The sequence below is a fragment of the Sus scrofa genome, chromosome 12 (genome assembly GCF_000003025.6).
Source record: "Sus scrofa isolate TJ Tabasco breed Duroc chromosome 12, Sscrofa11.1, whole genome shotgun sequence".
NCBI classification, from domain to species: Eukaryota; Metazoa; Chordata; class Mammalia; order Artiodactyla; family Suidae; genus Sus; species Sus scrofa.
In genome coordinates, this window is record NC_010454.4 from 53,407,329 (window position 1) to 53,426,298 (window position 18,970).

Here is an 18,970-nt window from a genome sequence, read left to right on the forward strand (position 1 = left end):
CTTTTTGGCCTGAACTCATTCAAGATGTGTTTGCATCACTTCTCAGGCCAGGGAACCTACACCACAGCAGTGGCCTGACTCAGAGCAGTAACAGCACTCAATCCTTAACCTGCTGAACCACCAGGGAACACCTCTGGCCTCTTCTTATAAGGACACCTATCCCATCATGAGGTCCCCAATCTCATGACCTAAACCTAATTACCTCCAAAGTTCCCACCTCCAAATACCATCACATTGTGGGGTAAGGGTTCAACATGAATTTTAGAAAGCCCAAAACATTCAGTCTGTAACCAGGATCCAGAGTCATTCTTTTGGCCCCTCCCAGGGTATCTGAATCCCAGGGTTTGAGGACTCTTCCACCTCATCAGGCAGAGCCCATCTTCACTACAAAAGCTGGAATACCAAGCAGTCCCTTTCCCAGCTTCCCTGGCACATGGTTTAGGCTCCCACCACCGTCTACTGGACCACTTCTGCAGTGGAATGCTTCCTGGCTGTGTAAAACCCAAGCCTAGTTCTCCTAGAGATTCTGTGAATTACCCAGCATGCTGAAAATAAGGTCTATTTGTGCTTAAATGAACTTGAATTGTTTTCTGTTGCATGCAACCAGAAATCCTAGCTGATACACTCCCCCACTTTCCAGAAGGGAAGAAAGGACTAGCTTCCATTAGACCTCGCAGAAGAAGGATGCAACTTTCCCAAGAGCCCCAGTTAATCTCCCTCCACATCTCATTGGCCTAAACTGGTTCATATGCCCAGTTTAGTCACTTTGGCCAGGGTAATACCCTGTATGATTGACTTAGGACTGAGCATCTGGAAGCTATCACTCTGGCAAGGTGATAAGAGTTAACTGACTAGGTTAAAACAATTATGCTCCTCCTGGAGCTAGAGATGGAGGGTTAGTTCTCTCCAAACTCAAACAGCTGCAACACAGGGGGGGGGGGGGGAGTGGCTGTGGGGGAGTGACCACAGTGTCCACTACATTAAGGGTCAGCAAAATATGACCTGTGGGGCCAAATCCAGCTCTCCACCCCATTTTTTTTTTTTTTTTCTTTTTAGGGCCACACATGTGGCATATGGAAGTTCCCAGGCTAGGGGTCAAATCAGAGCTAAGCTGCAGGTCCATGCCACAGCCACAATTACTGCCATGCAGATCCAGCCATGTCTGTGACCTACACCACAGCTCACTGCAAAGCTGAATACTTAACCCACTGAGCAGGGCCGGGGCTGGAACCCACATCCTCATAGGGCCCACTAGTCAGGCTCCTTACCTCTGAGCCACAGCAGGAACTCCAGACCCATTTTTATATGGTCTGTGACCTCAGAATTTTTTCTAACCTTTTAAGAGTCCATCTTAGGCCTGTATGACACAATGGAGTGACAGTCTGATGGATGTTGATAACTAAGCAATCAGCTTGGGGGAGAATTTGGAGATGTGATCTATAAAGAGGGGATGAACAAATGACACAGGCTATTGACCTTAGGGGCCTCTATTCCAAAAGAAAGGGACAGAGTGCCACAAGTCAGCTCGGCTAGCATCTCATGGTCATTACACACACACTGGACACTGACAGTGATCCGCTAGATTGGCAAGTTTCCTGAGCTCAGAGGGGTTTTTCACTCCCCAGCCTCTAGAACAGCACCTGGACTGTAGAAAGCACTGAATAACTATTTTCAAATGAATAAATCTAACAAAAAATTATGATGAAACTACATTAGAAAGATGCAGGGGCAGACAATGCACATGGTTATGGTGGCAGTGGAGTGAAAGAATGAAATCCTTACATTTTGTAGCAGGAAAACAATAGCCAAAGCATAAAACTGAAAACTTAAGGAGTAGCAAGAAAAGCATGTGATTTGGAAATACATGGTAAATACCAAAAGCAAAACTAAACAGTAAAAAGATTTGGACCAGGCTGTCTTTGGGTAAGAGCGAAATAGGGAGAACACTTTTTTTTTTGTTTGTTTTTTTAAAAGCCTTATTCAATTCCACAACCATGGCATTCCTGGGGCCGGGGCTGAACTCACACCATAGCAGTAACCAGAGCCACAGCAGTGACAATGCCAGATCCTTAACCCACTGAGCCAACAGAGTAAACTCCCAATTGTTTTAACCTGTGGGCGTATGTAGTGGCTGCATGGTGGCCCCCAAAACATATGTCTTAGTCTTAACTCCTATGAATCTGATGTCTTTTGGGAAAAAGATGTTTGCAGATGTAATTAAGGATCATGAGGGAGTTCCCGTCGTGGCACAGTGGTTAACGAATCCGACTAGGAACCATGAGGTTGCGGGTTCGATCCCTGCCCTTGCTCAGTGGGTTAACGATCTGGCGTTGCCGTGAGCTGTGGTGTAGGTTGCAGATGCGGCTCGGACCCTGCGTTGCTGTGGCTCTGGCGTAGGCCAGTGGCTACAGCTCTGATTAGACCCCTAGCCTGGGAACCTCCATATGCCACGGGAGCAGCCCAAAGAAATAGCAAAAGGACACACACACAAAAAAAAGATCATGAGACAAGATTATCCTGGATTATCTGGGTGAGCCATAAATCAAATGACAGTGTTCTTAGAAGACACAGAAGAGAGACATGGGAAGGCCATGTGAAGACAGAGCAGAGGATGGCATGATGCCGCCACAAGCCGCAAAGTGCCCAGAGTCACCTGATGCTGGAAGAGGCACGGGAGGACTTTTCTCCTGAGCCTTGATGGGATCGTGGCACTGCAGACACCTTGATTTGGGGTTTCTTACCTCCAGAACTGTCAGAAGATATATTTTTGTTGTTTTAAGCCACTAAGTTTATGGTAATTTTTTGTGCCAGCCCTAGGAATTGAATATAGCATGAGTAACTGAGATAAAATGAAAAAAAGACAATTTATGGGTGTTCTTCACCACATGGCTCAAAAGAGCAAATAATCAACAGACGCAGAAAAAGCATTAGGTGAGTCTCGCCTAAGTCAACACATACTCATGATCCCCCAAAACCCCCAAACCCTTACAAACTAGGAAGGGACCTGGCCTTCCTTAACCTGGTAAGGGACATGTATCAAAAAACCTACAGCAAGCATCTTACTTAGCAGTGAAATCCTAGGTCAGAAATAAGACACCATCAACACTGCCTCTATTCACTCCTCTGCTAGATCCTCCCCAGTGCAGAAAAAAAAAACAAAAGTCAATTTCTGGGTACATCAATGTTCAGTGGCTCCTGGGTCGGCAGGACTGGGCCAGGAGAAGAAAGACTGGAGGTCACCTGAGAATGAGAGGTAAGAGAAGGTGGGCAGAGGTGGCTGGTGCGCAGGCGTCGCAGAGAGAGCCAAGGTCCCTGGCATCCCCAGGCCTGAGAGTCAGAGCCGGAGAAGGAAAAGACGTGGGGGCGGGGCGGCTGGGAGCTCAGAGGGCAGAGGGCTCCCAGGGGAGGTGATGCAGGGCCCACCTGGGCACCCAGCACAGGCAGCTCCCCGGGTGACGGCTTCCTCCCTAGCAGTTCCCGCCTGTAAACATCTACACTCGCCAGTACAAAACGCTTCCGCCTTTATTAAATAAAAAGGAGGGAGAAGGCAGGTGCGGGATCAGGCCAGGGACCCCTCCTTCTAACTACACATACACATTCATACAGACACAGATACGACTGTGGAACTGACAGGGACAATTCAGGGGACAGACTGAGGGGCAGAGGGAGGCAGCACCCTCCGGGAGTGGGCGCGGACCCAAGGGTGGGCTGAGACCTGGGCCAGTGGCAGCCGATCCGAGGGGTTATGCTTGAGCAGCTTGGAGATGAGGTCCTGGGCTCCCGCTGGCACGGAAGGGGGGAACTTAAGGTCCACCTGCAGAAGAAAAGAAGGAGGGGCCCCATCAGTTTCATCCCGGCTGCCTTTGCCCTCACTGCCCATCCTCTTTGGAGAGGAGCGGGAGCCCCACCACTGCCATAGGCTCACCCCCACCCGCGGCCTCTGAGCCTGCACAAACCCCGCCTTTCACCTTTACGATGCGACGGTAGGTCTCGTTGTGGGAAGCACTCTCGAAGGGCGGGTTTCCCACCAACAGCTCATAGCAGAGGACTCCGATGCACCACAGATCCACCTTCTCGTTGTGTGTGCGCCCCTCTATCATCTCTGGGGGCAAGTAGTCCAGGGTGCCACACATGGTCTTCCTCCTGTGGGTGGGGGGGGAGTGGGCGGCGCTCCCAGATCCGGACCGGCTCTCCTTTCCCTGCCGCCTGACAGGGAGCCCAGGGACGCCAGAAGGCGCCAGGGGAGTATTGCAACCAGGCTCTGATGGGGCCTTTGGGGTAGGAGTGGGGGGAAGACATACACGAAAGCCCGAGCTGGGGGAATACACTGCCTGTGCATTTCCACACTGAGGGCTGTATCTTAAAATAATCAGATATGAGGGTGTGTTCACCTTAGCATTAAAGGCAAAACCTCGAATGTCCATCAAGCATGTCCTGCTACATTAATCAGGTTACATCTCTACTGTGCAACACTAGGAACCCATTAAAAATGATGTGGGAGTATTCTCAGTGACAAGAAGGCCCCAATATATTGAGTACGACATCTGGGTGACAAAGCTGAGTCTCCTATTTTTGTCTGTCTTTTTTTTTTTTTTTTTGTCTTTTGTTGTTGTTGCTATCTCTTGGGCCGCTTCCGCGGCATATGGAGGTTCCCAGGCTAGGGGTTGAATCGGAGCTGTAGCCACCGGCCTACGCCAGAGCCACAGCAACGCGGGACCCGAGCCGCGTCTGCAACCTACACCACAGCTCGCGGCAACGCCGGATCGTTAACCCACTGAGTAAGGGCAAGGACCAACCCGCGACCTCATGGTTTCTAGTCGGATTCGTTAACCACTGCGCCACGACGGGAACTCCCACTAAAGACGTTGCTTTGTCTGTATATCCACATGCAGACAAACCACAATGGCTGAGTGACAAGATCGGGAGGGCTTCCTTTTGATTGTCCCGGCCTCACACCCACGGCCGGCCTTCCGGCCCACCTACCTAAGTGAGGGGGCGTGCACAGACCAGCCGAAGTCGGCAATCTTCAGCTCTCCCTGGAGCCCCAAGAGCAGATTCTCTGGCTTTATGTCTCTGTGAATCACCTTCTTCCCATGGCAGTATATCAGAGCGTCTGCCAGCTCCTCCATGATCTGGGGGCGGGCCAATGACAGGCAGTCAGGCAAGGACAGACCTCTGGCCACAAGCAGCGTGCCACCCAGTCTCCAGCCCCCCGCAGGCGCCCCAGGTGCCCACCCGCCCCGACCGTGGCTGTTCGCTGCTCGTCAAAAGTGCGGCATTTCTGCAGTTCCTTGTAGAGCTCCCCCCGGGGGGCATACTCCAGAATCAAGTAGATCCTTCTCCGGTCATAGAAATAGTTGTAGAGACGCAAGATGTTTGGATGCCTGGGAGAAGAGACAGAGGAGGCATCAGGCTGCACCCTGGCATAAGCAAAGCGGAAGGATGACAGGTCCCATGAGGGCAAAGTGGGTCAGACTTGGACCAGGCAGGGGACAGCAGGCTGGCAGTGCTGAGGGGCACGTGAAGACAGCTCTCTGCATCGAGAGCTCAGTGGGGCTGAGTGGCCACAGCCGCAGAGAAGACAGTCTGGATGAGGTGGAGTTGGAAGGCAAGCAGGGGGTGGGACAGAGGGGGATTCTGGCTCAGAGGGTGTTGACTCGTACTGCAGATGGGCCTGGATTTCGATCTCTCTGCGCAGCTGGTGCTCCACGCCCTCCTTCTCTATCTGAGACTTGAAGAGGACTTTGAGCGCCACGATGAAATGGCTTTTCTTCTCTCGAGCCAAGTACACATTTCCAAACTTGCCTTTGCCCAGAGGCCGCCCAATCTCAAAGTCATCGATGGTGAAGGAACGCCTGGTTAGAGAGTGGAAGGAAGGCAGCCAGTTTGTTGGGCCTCTGAGGTGTCTGCCTTCTCCCTGCCCCTCAGCCCATCCTGCCCTCAGCCCTGTTTCTCTTCCAGGGGTATGGAGGATGGATCAGGCTTTCTTGCCTGCAGCCCTGACCTTCCTGCCTTTTGTTTCTGCTTCCTCAGTTCTTACCTCTTCATTGTCCCACTCCCTTTTTTTCTCTCTCTCTCTTTTTTTCTTTTATGGCCTCTGGCATATGGAAGTTCCCAGGGTAGGGTCTGAATTGGAGCTGCAGCTGCTGGCCTATGCCACAGTCACATCTGCAATGTAGGCCCCACCTTGTGTCAACGCTGGATCCTTAATGCACTGAGCAAGGCCAGGAATCCAACCCTTATCCTCACAGAGACAGTGTCAGGTCCTTAACTTGCTGAGCCACAATGGGAACACCCTGCTCCTCCTCTTGCCACCCCAAGGCTTGGGGCACTTACGTTGAGAAGTTGGGGGTCCCACTGCTGTTCTCCACCACCTTCTGGCCAGGGGCAGCTAAGGAAAGAACAGGGAGGTTGAGACCATCCTTTGACATTTGCATCCCTCATCCTCCCCAGACCCCAGGCCCCTCAGGTCGATCCCCTCTCCTGTGTCCTAGTTACCTGTGGGCTGGGTATTGGAGCGGCTCATGAGGACAAGCGCTGATGGGGTGACAGCCTCCTTCCGAAGGACTCTCTGGGGCAGGATGTTCAGCCAGACTGAGCCTGAGAAGAAGCAGGGGGGAGGTCAGAGGATGGCTTTGCTCTATCCCAGTGACCGGATTGGAATGTGCTGCAAACAGCATTTTAGGACTTGATGCAGAGCCAACCACCCACCCACCCATCCCCAGTTTAAAGAGACCACAACTTTGCTGCTCAGAGCCCCATCATGAGTTATTAATAAACAGCCTAAGTCAGCCTGAGATAAGGATACCCAACACCTAGCATCGCATCTCTATGGCCCTGGCCCAGTACATTCTGAGGCCCAGGGCTGTCCAAGCTCAATATTCGTGTCCACGACACCACTCACTCACCCAGTCCCCAATCCCGGTGGCAGTAGAGGCTGGGGTAGTGAACACCCACAATTCAAGGAGTTTTAGCACAGAGGTATTCTCACCGGCCCCTAAAAAGCAGTCTGTTGAGGCTTAGATAAGGCCCTTGGAGCCTTGAATGTTCAGCACATCTCAGTATTCACCCCTTGCAACAACAGGCTTTAGGGACATTAAGGGCTACTCTGATGGCCCTGGATCACTTCTCACTTTCAACTTGTGTGTAATATACATCACTTTCTTTTGCGAGTGACCGGTTTAGACATGACAGTTGTTTCGCATTCAGCCTCCACTATGGACAGCCTCATTCAGAGCTTCACCAGGAGAGAGCTGGTGGACAAGGGGACAGAAGGACTCTCCAGGACACCCAAGTCCCACCAACAGGGGGGCAAAGCCCGTGCAGGGCCCTTCTTTCTCCTTTAGTCAGGAGAGGAAGAAAGCCTCAGAACCCCTACAGACCTGTTCACAAACAGTGATATTAGTACGGAATTTACACATAAGCAAATCGAACAAAAGAGAGTCCAGAAATAGATCCACATATATGTGGGAGTATATATATATATATATATATTTATATATAAATATATATATATATATATAATTAAGGTAGTATTTTCAAATCAGAGGATAGACTCTTCAATCAACAGTGTTGGGACAACTGGAAATAAAGCCACTTAGATGCTTACTACACACAGTCATTAAAATAAATTTCAAATTCTTAGTTTAGGATTGTCCTGGACTTTTTAAACTTATAAATTCATCTAAGTTCTCCCAGAGTCTATTTCTTCTTCTTGCCTAGCCTATTTTTCACAATGGTTTGGGAATCATGGCCTGAAGGCCAGACCCTGCCTGCTCAGTCCCAGATGTCATTTATATGTGACAAGTAGGTTCAGCTCTGCAGAGGTCCTCATAGGCTGGTCAAATTCAAGTTGGCAGCACCAACTGAATGTTGGCTGCAGCAGGATGTGGCTGCAAATGACAGACTGGGTTCTGCCAGTAAACTAATGGGGCCCAAACCGCGCAAAGCCGGGAAGAAAGTGCTAAGAGGATCACCCTCGGCAGGATCTCAAATCTGCAAACAGGAACTCGCCATGAGGGTGGGGGAAGGGGAAGTGGGAAAACCCTTACCGTCTGCCGACCGTAGGGCCAGGGGTAGGTGTTCTCCTTCTGGGCCATCCTTAGAGGGAAAGGGGGAGGGAACTGGGCAGAGAAGAGAAACAGAGCAGTGAGAAACAGAAAAAAGGGAACGAGAGAGTGAGGGATTGGAATGATCTCGCCGGAAGCTGGTGAAAGGAAGCAGGTCTATAAGCCGACGGCATCAGGGCACCTCTCGGCGCTCGCCTCGCTGCCTCTGCCCTGCTACCCGCTCCACCCCTTTCCAGGACCCTCTCTCCACCCCAGGGCAACCAGCAGCCCGGCAGAGTGCCCGCGGGACCACCCAACGGACCCCCTGACCTGCCTAATCACTTGGTCTCTCCCGGCGCAAGGGCCCACGAAAGGAGGACAGCTCACCTGAAACCGGTGGCACAGCCACCCCCCTGGCAGCTGGCAAACGACTGAACCTGCTCGGCCTCGCCCCCCCGCCCCGGAGGACCTTTCAAATCTCCCGCCCTGGCCCCATTGGCTGAGCGCGCTGGCCATGCCCAATTCTCATTGGCTGGGTGTCCCATGACGTAGCCACGGAGCCCAATGGAAAAGGCGGAATGCAAAGCCTCAGCACTTTCAAGTTCCGGTTTAGGAAAGTTTCCTTCATCCCCCAAAGAAATTCACGGTTTTTTTGTTTTGTTTTGCTTTTAAAATTTAAGTCATTAATATATCTGGAATTTATCCTTGTGTAAATATATGAACTTGAGTTTTCTTTTATCTTTTTCTTTTTATGTTTTTAATGCTTTTATTAAACTAGGGTTTAACTGTTATCTGCCAGACGGAGAGCCAGTTATGCTGGTATCATTTCTTAAACTGCACCATTCCCAAAGGAATTTAAACGCTACCCTTGGTAATACTGTCATGGTAGAGATTTGGCTATATTTCTGGATTCTCTACCCTGTTATATCGTTTGTTCGTTTGCATGTATGTTTATTCTTACGCCGTTATTGTTTTGTCCTTTAAAGTCTTTCGCTCACATTCCTGGCAAGAATTTTCCACCAGAGGACTTTTCTTTGTAGATGCCCTGCCCAAGGTCAAATTGTTCGGAACTGCTCTCACTTTTCTCCTTGTCGCACTCCCTTCTTCTCTGCTCTTTCTAACGCCAAATTTCATTATTGAATTACATAAATAAAATTTGGGAATTTCCATGAAATAACTAATGGATATTTGTAAGTATTGTCTATCCAGCACCCTCCTCTTTCTTCTCATAATAACATCCTGACTTTGCTTAAGGGAATCACCAGTCCATGTTATCGATTTCTGTTCTGCCAACCCCTACCTAACTCGATGGAGACCTGTTGTAATGAACATTGTGGTTATCTAGCGAGCACCGAGTCTTTCAGCAATTCCCACTTCCTGAAAGCAACTGGAGTTTTGTGGGTCTTAGAAGGAAATTGACTCGGGCTCAGGTCCTGGAATGGTCAGTGTCTCATTGGACACTAGGTAACACTTTTATTCTGGGATCATGGTCACCGGTTTAAGGATAAGCATGTGACCTTAAGTGGGTCAGTTAGTGGGAATTTTAGGATTCTTGTCCAGAATGCTTGACAGAAACTCCCTTCGGCTTGCTGGAACTGGACAAGGAAGCACACAGCCTGCATTGTTGGTGATGGTGTCCAGCAGGGAGCAGCCTGAGAGTGAGGCTGGCATTGCAGAAGGCAGAAATGAGGTCTGGGAAGAACCCTAGAACTTGATGACAATGTGGAGCCTCTGGATGCCTGTTTCATCCATTGTCTTATGTGAGCCAATAGGTCTCCATTCCTAACGCATTGAGTTAAGAGTTCTGTTATTTGCTGTCAAAGCATTCTAACTGACACACATTACAGACCTACAGTTTTTGTAGTTATTTCGGTCTAGTGATGGAAAACTACTAATAGTTATTCTGACCTACAGAAAATACCAATTTCATATTATTCAAACCAATGTAAATGAAATAAATCCTAAGGGATTTCTAGATCAGCAGCAAGTATGGTATTTGGGGGCTCCTGCCCTGTGATGGATGATATTGGGAGTATCTCAGATAAAGTCACCTACGAGAGGGCATGTTGGTTCTCTTTCTGGGAGAATCCTCTGAGTCTGACTGAGTCATCCTCCCTTTTTAGGCCTGTAGCTCCAGGCAGGGAGCGGGCAGGCTTTACACTTCTTCTTCTTTTTTTTTTTTTTTTTTTTTTTTTTCCGCCTTGTCTGTAGCATGCAGAAGTTCCTGGGCCAGGGATATAACTGAGCCACAGCCATGACAATACCAGGTCATTAACCTCTGAGCCACCATGGAACTCCTTTTTTTGTTTTTTTTGTCTTTTCTAGGGCCGCACCCGCGGCATATGGAGGTTCCCAGGCTAGGGGTCTAATCGGAGCTGGCCTACACCACAGCCACAGCAACACTAGATACTGAAATAGAGTTTTAACTAAAGACAACCCCCCCTTGGCTAAGACGGCAGCTGGAAGCCTTTCCAGCTATGCTCCTCACTATACCACCCTTCTTGTAATAAAGTAACAACTGTGGGCCCTATGTCTGAGCCAGCAGCCCTGCTAATCATGTACCCAGCATTGCTTATCAGTTCTGCTTCTGTAACCTTGCTTGCTCAGTTTCTTAGGGAGGAACACTGTCTGCTTGGGGATGGGGGGGAGGTCGGGATGCTTACATGGGAAAATCAAGACCTTGTAGTGTATAAAAGTTACTGAGAACAAAGACCTGGTGCTCAGACTCTGAAGGTGACTCCTCTGAGCCCGCACCGGTGCTGAATAAACCTTGCTTTTCCATATCTCCGAGTGCTGTTTGTCTCCTTCCACTGCCACGGTTTTTGCGGTTTCCGCAACAATACGAGCCGAATATGCGACCTATACCACAGCTCACCGCAATGCCGGATCCTTAACCCACTGAGCAAGGCCAGGGATCGAACCCAAAACCTCATGGTTCCTAGTCGGATTCGTTAACCGTTGCAAGGGGAACTCCTCCTTTTCTTCTTTTCTGTTTTCTTTCCTTCCTTCCTCCCTCCCTCCTTTCTTTCTTACTCCAGGGATGTTCCTGCAGCACCCTTTCCTTACAGGACCTTAACACCTGCTGCTGCTGCCCACTTACAGCCCTGAGTCCTGCATACTTGTTCTATCATCCCTGTTCCCAGCTTTGCATTTGTAGTACCAAATGGTTTCATTCTAAGTTTTTTATAGCCTTTTAATACACTATTTTGATATTTTATCTTTCAGTGCTATGTATTTGCATCAAAAAGGGCCAGGGCGGGAACTGTGTTATTTCTATCACAAATCCAGACTTTTTCTGAATACCAGGTTTTCAGAATGTGTGCCTGGGTAGTGTATGAATGAAGCAGGCTCAGTATGAGTCAGACAAGGGTTACTAGGCTTCGGGGCCAGGGAATATTAGGGAATGGTGGGTGAAGAGTGCAGCCAAAGGTGAGTATATGGCTGAATGGACAAGGCAACACTCAACCCTAGTTGATTTTTTCTATGTGAAAATATGGACAGAGCTTTTAATTTTTAAAGAGCAGCTAGAAATCTAGATATACAAGAGAAATCTGCTGAGCTGTGACTGTTATCAAATAAGTCCCCAAACAAGTGGGTAAACTGGATTTGGTCTGTGGACCTGCAATATTCCATCCCTAATACACCCAGAGCTCTCTGGACCAGAAACCACACTTTACAACTAATCCTTCACTCCCCAGGGCCACCTATCTTACCTAGTCAATCATCAGATGGGATTTTAGGAAAGCATGGCAGCATGAGGTAGCAGAAAGACCATGGGCTAGGGTTTCAGGTTTGCCTCTGGGCTTGCCCCCTGCAATCTGTGTTGCTTGGCAAAATGCTCAGTCCTTCTGTGTATCAGCTCTGAGATGGGCCTAGTTATACTGCTTTGCAGGCTTGCTGTCGGATTAAATGAAATAAGGCCACTAAACCCTCAGTACAGAGCCTGGCACAGGGTAAGCCCTCACTGTTAGCTATTGCTATAACTGAAAAAATCGCCTGGCCCGGGTAGACACTGTGAACTAATGTCAGCAAATACATGTAGAAGGGAAGATAGAATGAGAAAATTACCATTTTCTCTCTCCTTAAAGTTGCCTTGGTTTGGGTGGACTCCGGGCAGCGTGCAGGTCCACAGCCAGCCAGTCTCACAGGCCTTCCCAGTTAGGTTGCCAGAGCTCCAGGGCTTTCCCATTGCTAAGTCTTCAGCAGTTCTTCTGCAGCGAAGGCTGGCGGATGGTCTGCCTCCATCTTGGCACACGTGACACACTGACCTCTCTGGCAGAAGGCAGCCTGGGGAGCAGTGGAAGAGGGGAAGGCAGGCACAGATTCCAACCTGGGTGGGCATCTGCTTTGTGCGCTGTGGTGAGCAGCTGGAATTCCCTTCCTGCAGCCGAAACCTGTTACACTAACAAAAGAACTGTTAGTTAAGGGAAAAGATGTCAAAGAAGATACGCCTGAAACTAACTCAACATTGTAAATCAACCCATCACTATGCATACGTGTATGTGTAGAAGATGTCAAGGAAGACATTCCCTGATAGGAAAGACAAGGTCTTTGAGATGGATGGCCTGGATTTCTTTTTTTTTTCCCCCCAATATACAGAAAGCGGAAAAATGCCTGTGGCTCTGGGCTTCTAGTGACATTGGAGAGGTCTGGAGAATATTTGTATTTAATACAAATTAAATACAAAATATTGGGATTTCACACCCTTGTGTTCTACTTCATGGAGAGAACAATCAGAGATGATTAAAGCCGTTTTAAAAAAATTTGAACCGAATAAAAGAATGCAATAATAGAAATATAGTCTATTTCTTAAAAAGAGAGAAAACTAAAGAAAAAAGAAAGATTGTTTTTAGTTGAAAAAGTAACAGGCTTTTGACAGCTGTACAGTTAGCTGTACAAAGAAGAATCATTAACCTTGGAACTGGAGTTTTGGGAATTTATGTCATAAATAAATTATGTGTAAAGCTGCACATGGTAACACTTTAAATAATAAGAAAAAAATTACGGATAACCACACAACCGAAATGTCTAATTTTAGAATTGTTTAGTAACTTACAGCATTGTCTTTGAATTCAGATGATCATTAAAATTATAAAGACTATAAAATCCTCTTCCTATTACAATGATAAGTGAAAATAATGGAGTACAAGATTATGGACACCACTGACAAGTGGAAATTAAATTGCCAAAAATTAAACCAATGAGTTAGGAGAAGGATTATTAACTACCTTTATCACTTTTAAACTATTCATTATTGCTATAGTCTTTACAATAAATAACATTTATTGCTCCAAAATAAATTTTCTGAACAAGAACTGGTGGCTAGACAATTCTGTGTTAGGATACCTGAAATACCTATGAGATTGAAGGTTAATTTGATGGAAACATTAAAATGAAAATATAATTCCAAAATCTGTATTTGTATTTCAGGACAAAATTCAGATACTTTAGGGAAAGTAGTCAGTCAGTTTCGGTTTTTTTCATGTAATGACATGTAATTCTTTTTTAAGAGAAAGCCCTCATTCAAGGTCCGAAAAGAGATTGTTTTTGACCCCGACGTGATTTGAACACGCAACCTTCTGATCTGGAGTCAGACGCGCTACCGTTGCGCCACGAGGCCTCTCTGAGCGGGCGTCTGACAGATATCGTGAACAGATGCCTCGTCAGCAGTAAGGGGAGGAGTTTTATTCATGGGCCAGGCCCTTAAGATTTCGTCAGCGTGATTATCCGCGCCACCAGTGGGCTGGATGCGCGCGCACGAAGGGATTAACTCTTTTGGACAAATTTAAGGCTCAATTCTTTAACTTTGGGACACATTGAGCTCACTCAACAGAGAAAAGATTTCATTGTGTTTAAGGTTTATTTCTGGTGTTAATAAAGCCATCATAGGGTGTCGGTGCATATCTGGAGCCCAGGATAAATCTTAGATTTAATCCCGGCTCTTCTAGTGCTCAGAAAACCACTTTACTTGGCTTCTCTTGACTTGCTTTCTTCGTCTGTGGACTGGGTATAATCACACAGTATCCCGAGGGGTTATTGGACTACACTGGCTGTGCCAGGAGTCAAGCACCGCCGTGAATGCCTTGCATACCGCTGACATGACTTCAATTTCGGCTTCAGTTCTCAAATAACCTCGCGCAAGCTTGTCGATATAACTAACTATTAAGGAAGTTCAGGAGAAACTCTTTCGCCGTAATGCGTTGGTGGTATAGTGGTGAGCATAGCTGCCTTCCAAGCAGTTGACCCGGGTTCGATTCCCGGCCAACGCAAGTGGTTCAGTTTTCTTTTTCTGAAAAAAAAAAAAAAAAACAAACTGTCTGCAGCAAGCCACCTTCTACACTCGTTATCAAGGAAAAGAGCACCTGCGCCAGGAGGTTAATCTGGAGGTGGGATTAAGCTAGCGACAGTTCACTGCTCTATGCCCACATCAGTTTTTTAAATTATCATCAACGAGGCGTCTAAAAAGCATATTGACGAACGATGAGAATAATGGCTAATAAAGCTATTGAACCGACAGAATAATGGCTAATTTAGCCACACATTTAAAATTCAAGTTACTTCCCTGGAGAACAAAGCTATTGAACCGACAGAATAATGGCCAATTTAGCCACACATGTAAAATTCAAGTTATTTTCCTGAGGAGGCACTTGGAGAGGGCATGGAAGCTCTGCGGCCTTTCTCCATACATTGCCCTATGCATCTCTTCCGTGTGACTATTCCTGAGTTACATACTTTTATTTTAAAATGTGTAATTTGGTAACATAAATAACTAAATAAATAGCAAGTTACTTGAAACAAAACATAAATTTGAAATTTGGAATTTTAACTGGAGGGTCAACATGCAATATTCCTCTCCTGCATTCTTTTTTCTTTCTATCCTCTTTTTACTTGCATCCTAGGCCTAGGGTGAGTAGTTCCTAATTTATCAATTAGGATTTTATGAAAAGAAAACATTAATTGTGCTCCTCCCCGTCGGGGAATCGAACCCCGGTCTCCCGCGTGACAGGCGGGGATACTCACCACTATACTAACGAGGACTGAGCTGTCTAGTTTTTGCTCCAAACCCTTGATCTGATATTGTCACCTTTTCGGGAGCTAATTGCGAGGTTCCGGTCGACTGCGTCCTTCCATCCATTAAGAGATGCTATGCATGTTCTAGAGCACGAGTCCCTGAAGGGCGGAAATGAGCAAGAGTGACCGAGAGACAGATGGTTTCCAAGGCAGCAGAGATCTGAATTCTGAGAGTCCCTGGGGTTCTCCCAGCCATACCCCCGAAAAGGTCCCAACCTGTTTCACTACTGTAGGTATCAATCAAAATGAAACCAAGTTCTGGTGGCCGAGGTGAGGAATGAAGCTGGAAGGAAGGGAGCAGAAAGTGTCTTGCTCAAAGTCCGGAGGTCCCTGCCCTCTTCCTGGCACGCTGGGAAGGACTACGCACCTGAGCCTCTTCCTTCCACCCGGGTGACCACACAGAACAAAAGAGCTCCCAGCACACCTCTCTCATGAGACTCACTTGACGCTGACCACTTTGTCACCCGGCTCCCACAGCGCCGTTTCAAGTGATGAAGAGCTTTGGGGCGCTCTGGGTTTTCTGCAAAACCTAAACGACGGGCTCGTCCGGGATTTGAACCCGGGACCTCTCGCACCCGAAGCGAGAATCATACCCCTAGACCAACGAGCCGACGCGCATCTCTTACCTCGGACGCCTTTAGAGGTCGTCCTAGGCTTTCTGCTGTCTTAGGGCGGTGATTCACCTTGGCCTGGTCCTAGTGCGTACTAAGGGACCACCCGCCGCGACGCTGAAACTCTGGAGCGGGGATCTGAGAACCTCTCCCGGCTCTGCAGCGGTGAGCTCCTCCCAGGAAATAACGTCGGGGAAGTGGGAGGGAGTGGTCCCATCCACCCCCCCACCCCCACCCCCGCGCAGCCCTCCGGACGGCCTCCAGCACCCACCCCTGTTTCCATTCCCCATGGTCACTATCTTGGCTCTGAAACCCAGCAGGGTCTCGTGGGGCTCCTGGGCACAAAACCCTTTCTGTGCCCCTCATTTCCTGTTTTTAGGAAATGGGCCTCCTTTTGCCTCCATGGCCTTCCCTTGGTCCTTAGGGGCAGGTTCCGACAGCTGCTGATCAGGGGAGGGAGGGGAAGCAGAGACCAGGAACAGTCTGGCAACAACAGCGCAGCCTGGGGGCAGGATCCTGGGTCCCTCTCAAGGGATACACACAATGACGTAGGCACCTCACACACCTACAACTTAAACGCCTGATGCTTCTTTTAGAAATGAGAACTTTAAACCTGAACAGGTTGGAGCCCCTCCTGTGCTCCTCCCTCCCTCGTTCGATTGCACCCGAAACGCAGTCACCTGGAGCTAACGATTACACACCCTGCGCACAATTGCCTGTGAGTTCAAGATGATTAGCACAAGATGTTTTTCAGGAGCTTTCCTAGTTTGTTCTAGTCTCTGATCAATATGCCCTTTTCGCAAGTACTGCTGCTCTAGGCGATAACCCAGAAGACCACCCCCAGGATCCTGTCAAGATCTCCTGACCCCAGCTTCGTGAGGAAGATTCGCTAAAAAAAAAAAGAGCGCATGTCTGCCCCAATCCTGATTCTTATCTGAAACCCTGTTTTTCTCCTGTTACACTATAAAATTCCCTGTAATTCTTTCCCAAAGAAGGCAGAGTCTTGCTGTGGCCTCCTTTGCATGGCAGAGCAAAAAAAAGCTATTTTTTTTTTTCCTTCACCCAAAACTCTTGTCTCCACATTACTACTAAGCACACTGGGGGACAGAGGCCGAGGTTCAGCAACAGCAGCCACTGGGACTCTCTGCCTGGGCCTGCGGTCCTTGGACCCAGTCCTCCCACACCCAGCTTTGAAGACTAACGGTGGCGTTGCCTTTCAGAGGACAACTAATGAGTCCTGAAATCTCTCTGTGAACATTAGCCCCTCTTTCTCTCCCTGCATCTGTCCATCCTTCTGGAGTGACTGGCACTTTGGTAGCCCACCATCTCCCTAGATGACCAGGTGGTAGGGCCCAGGTGAGGGAATAATGCCTGGGGCCGGACCCACAGAGGGGGCGTCATTGAGATGAGTGGCTGGGGAGGTTGGGAAGAGGACTGGCGTTCCAAACTGTGTCAGCTTCTAAGCTTGTAATACACTGGCCATGCTCTCACCTGGGAACTGCCAAGGGTCCTGGCAGGACCTGGTGGGGTCAGTTGCCAGCCACTGCGGTCTGTCTTCTCTCAGCTTGGTTCCTGCTTTGAAAAGCCTTCCCAGTAGGGTTCTGATCTGCGCCTGCCCTTGACCCCCTGGTAGCATCTTCTGGGCTGAAATGGCTTGTTCCACAGCCCAGTCTGGTGATTTGTGAGGCCAGCCCCTTCTCAATGCCCTACCCGCAGATGCATTGGTGGAGAAGACTCTATAGAAGGGCTCACCTCTTTGCTTGTTCTTCCCCAAGTGTCCCTGACCAGACAGTGGGGGAGGGCAGCAGAGAACAGTTCATCTTCCTGTCAGCATCCTAAGCATTTCAAGATTGCTCAGGGCTGATCTTCTGGCTTCCCCCTCCCTTTATTCTTTTCCATTTTCTGTCTCCCTCATCTTAGAAACCAGCTTTCCCCACATGTCTATTCATCTCTCTCTTATCATCTCTTACCTGGTCTCAGACACTTAATCTGCACAGAGGTGGAAGCCGAAATCCCTTATAGAACATGATGAAAGCTGTGGCCCCTTTTCTGGAAAAGTCCATGGCTTATCTATGGACCCCACTTCTAGAATCCAAGAACTAAAGTGTAAATAACTGTTGTTTTAACTTTGCTGCAATTATTTTACATTTTAACAGGCATTACACGCAGTTCTAAGGTATAATTTGCATAGTCACACTTGCCTGAAAGAGCTCGTGTGGGAAAAAGTGAAAAGTATTCTTGCTGAATATGAGAGGGTAGTAACCCCTTCTCCCTAGTACTTCCCTAAAATGGAACCCTGGCAACGTATTGAATTTCTTCTCCCTTTTCTTCCAACTCCACATCTTATCAGGTACCAAGTCCTGTTGCGTTTTTTGTACGAAATGTGTCTCAATTTCAACTCCTCCTCTCCATCTCTCCTATAGCTGCCTTGGTGCAAGCCTTTGACATTTCTATAACCAACACTTGTCCCCACAGTCCCCACCCCCCATAATCTGATCCCTTGTGTTATTTATCTATGTTGCATCTATCTAGCATATGACATAATTTAATTGCATAATTACATAATTACATTTGTGTTGTGTTTATTGTTACCTGCTATATTCCCAGGGCCTAGAACAACAGTTGTTGCAGAGTATGAAGTGGTTTAATAGAACATACCTCAAATTTCTTAAAGAAGTGGTCTTTACAATTTAGCTCACCTCCTCCAGAAAGTCTCCCTTGATCAGTCTCCACTCCCGGGCGGATGAGATGCCACTTCTCTTCTCCGTGGCCTCCCCGTGCCTTGCTCCTGCATTTGGTGTACTGTGTTGTGACTGTGTCTTCCTTCCTATGAGCCCTTTGAGAAAAAGGGTTGTGTCTCATACATTTGGTGACGCACAGTGCCCACCCAGTGCTTGGCATAAATGTGGTCCTGGTGGTGCTGCCTCATTTACTTGACTTGTCACCTGGATACAGTGATTCCTTCAAGCCAACACGTGTGCTCAGGCATTTTGCAGCGGTTCCCTGGTCAAAGGATGATATGTAGACCTTTCTATTTTCCAAGGAGGCTTAGGCCAGTGGATTCTGCTTCTTGCCTCCTCTGCAGGATTTACTACTATCCTCCTCAGCCTGGCTTCAGTCAGTGCTCCTGAAACTGTCCTGCCCTTCCGCACCAGGCTTCCTGTCCAGAGGGTCCCAGCCCTTCCGTGCTCTTGCACGAAACCAGCTTGTGGAGAGGAATGAAAATAACTATACGTGAAC

The 18,970-nt window shown here is 48.2% G+C and overlaps 1 protein-coding gene and 4 non-coding genes across 17 annotated transcripts; 1 reads left to right on the forward strand and 4 right to left on the reverse strand.

Moving 5' to 3' along the window:
* On the reverse strand, positions 3,505 to 18,837 carry AURKB (aurora kinase B). Of its 13 annotated transcripts, XM_021066191.1 has the most exons (12): positions 15,746 to 15,920; positions 15,487 to 15,639; positions 15,069 to 15,218; positions 12,117 to 12,450; positions 8,052 to 8,123; positions 6,499 to 6,600; positions 6,337 to 6,391; positions 5,664 to 5,855; positions 5,246 to 5,384; positions 4,984 to 5,132; positions 3,969 to 4,143; positions 3,505 to 3,814 (listed from the first exon to the last, which is right to left on the reverse strand). In XM_021066191.1, the coding sequence occupies exons 4-12, from the start codon at positions 12,388 to 12,390 to the stop codon at positions 3,641 to 3,643; spliced, it is 1,332 nt and encodes a 443-aa protein (XP_020921850.1). In that variant the 5' UTR covers positions 12,391 to 12,450; positions 15,069 to 15,218; positions 15,487 to 15,639; positions 15,746 to 15,920; the 3' UTR covers positions 3,505 to 3,640.
* Positions 13,597 to 13,668, reverse strand: TRNAW-CCA. Its single transcript has one exon. It is a non-coding gene; the product is annotated as a tRNA-Trp (tRNA).
* TRNAG-UCC lies at positions 14,246 to 14,317 on the forward strand. Its single transcript has one exon. It is a non-coding gene; the product is annotated as a tRNA-Gly (tRNA).
* Positions 15,014 to 15,085, reverse strand: TRNAD-GUC. Its single transcript has one exon. It is a non-coding gene; the product is annotated as a tRNA-Asp (tRNA).
* On the reverse strand, positions 15,658 to 15,729 carry TRNAP-CGG. Its single transcript has one exon. It is a non-coding gene; the product is annotated as a tRNA-Pro (tRNA).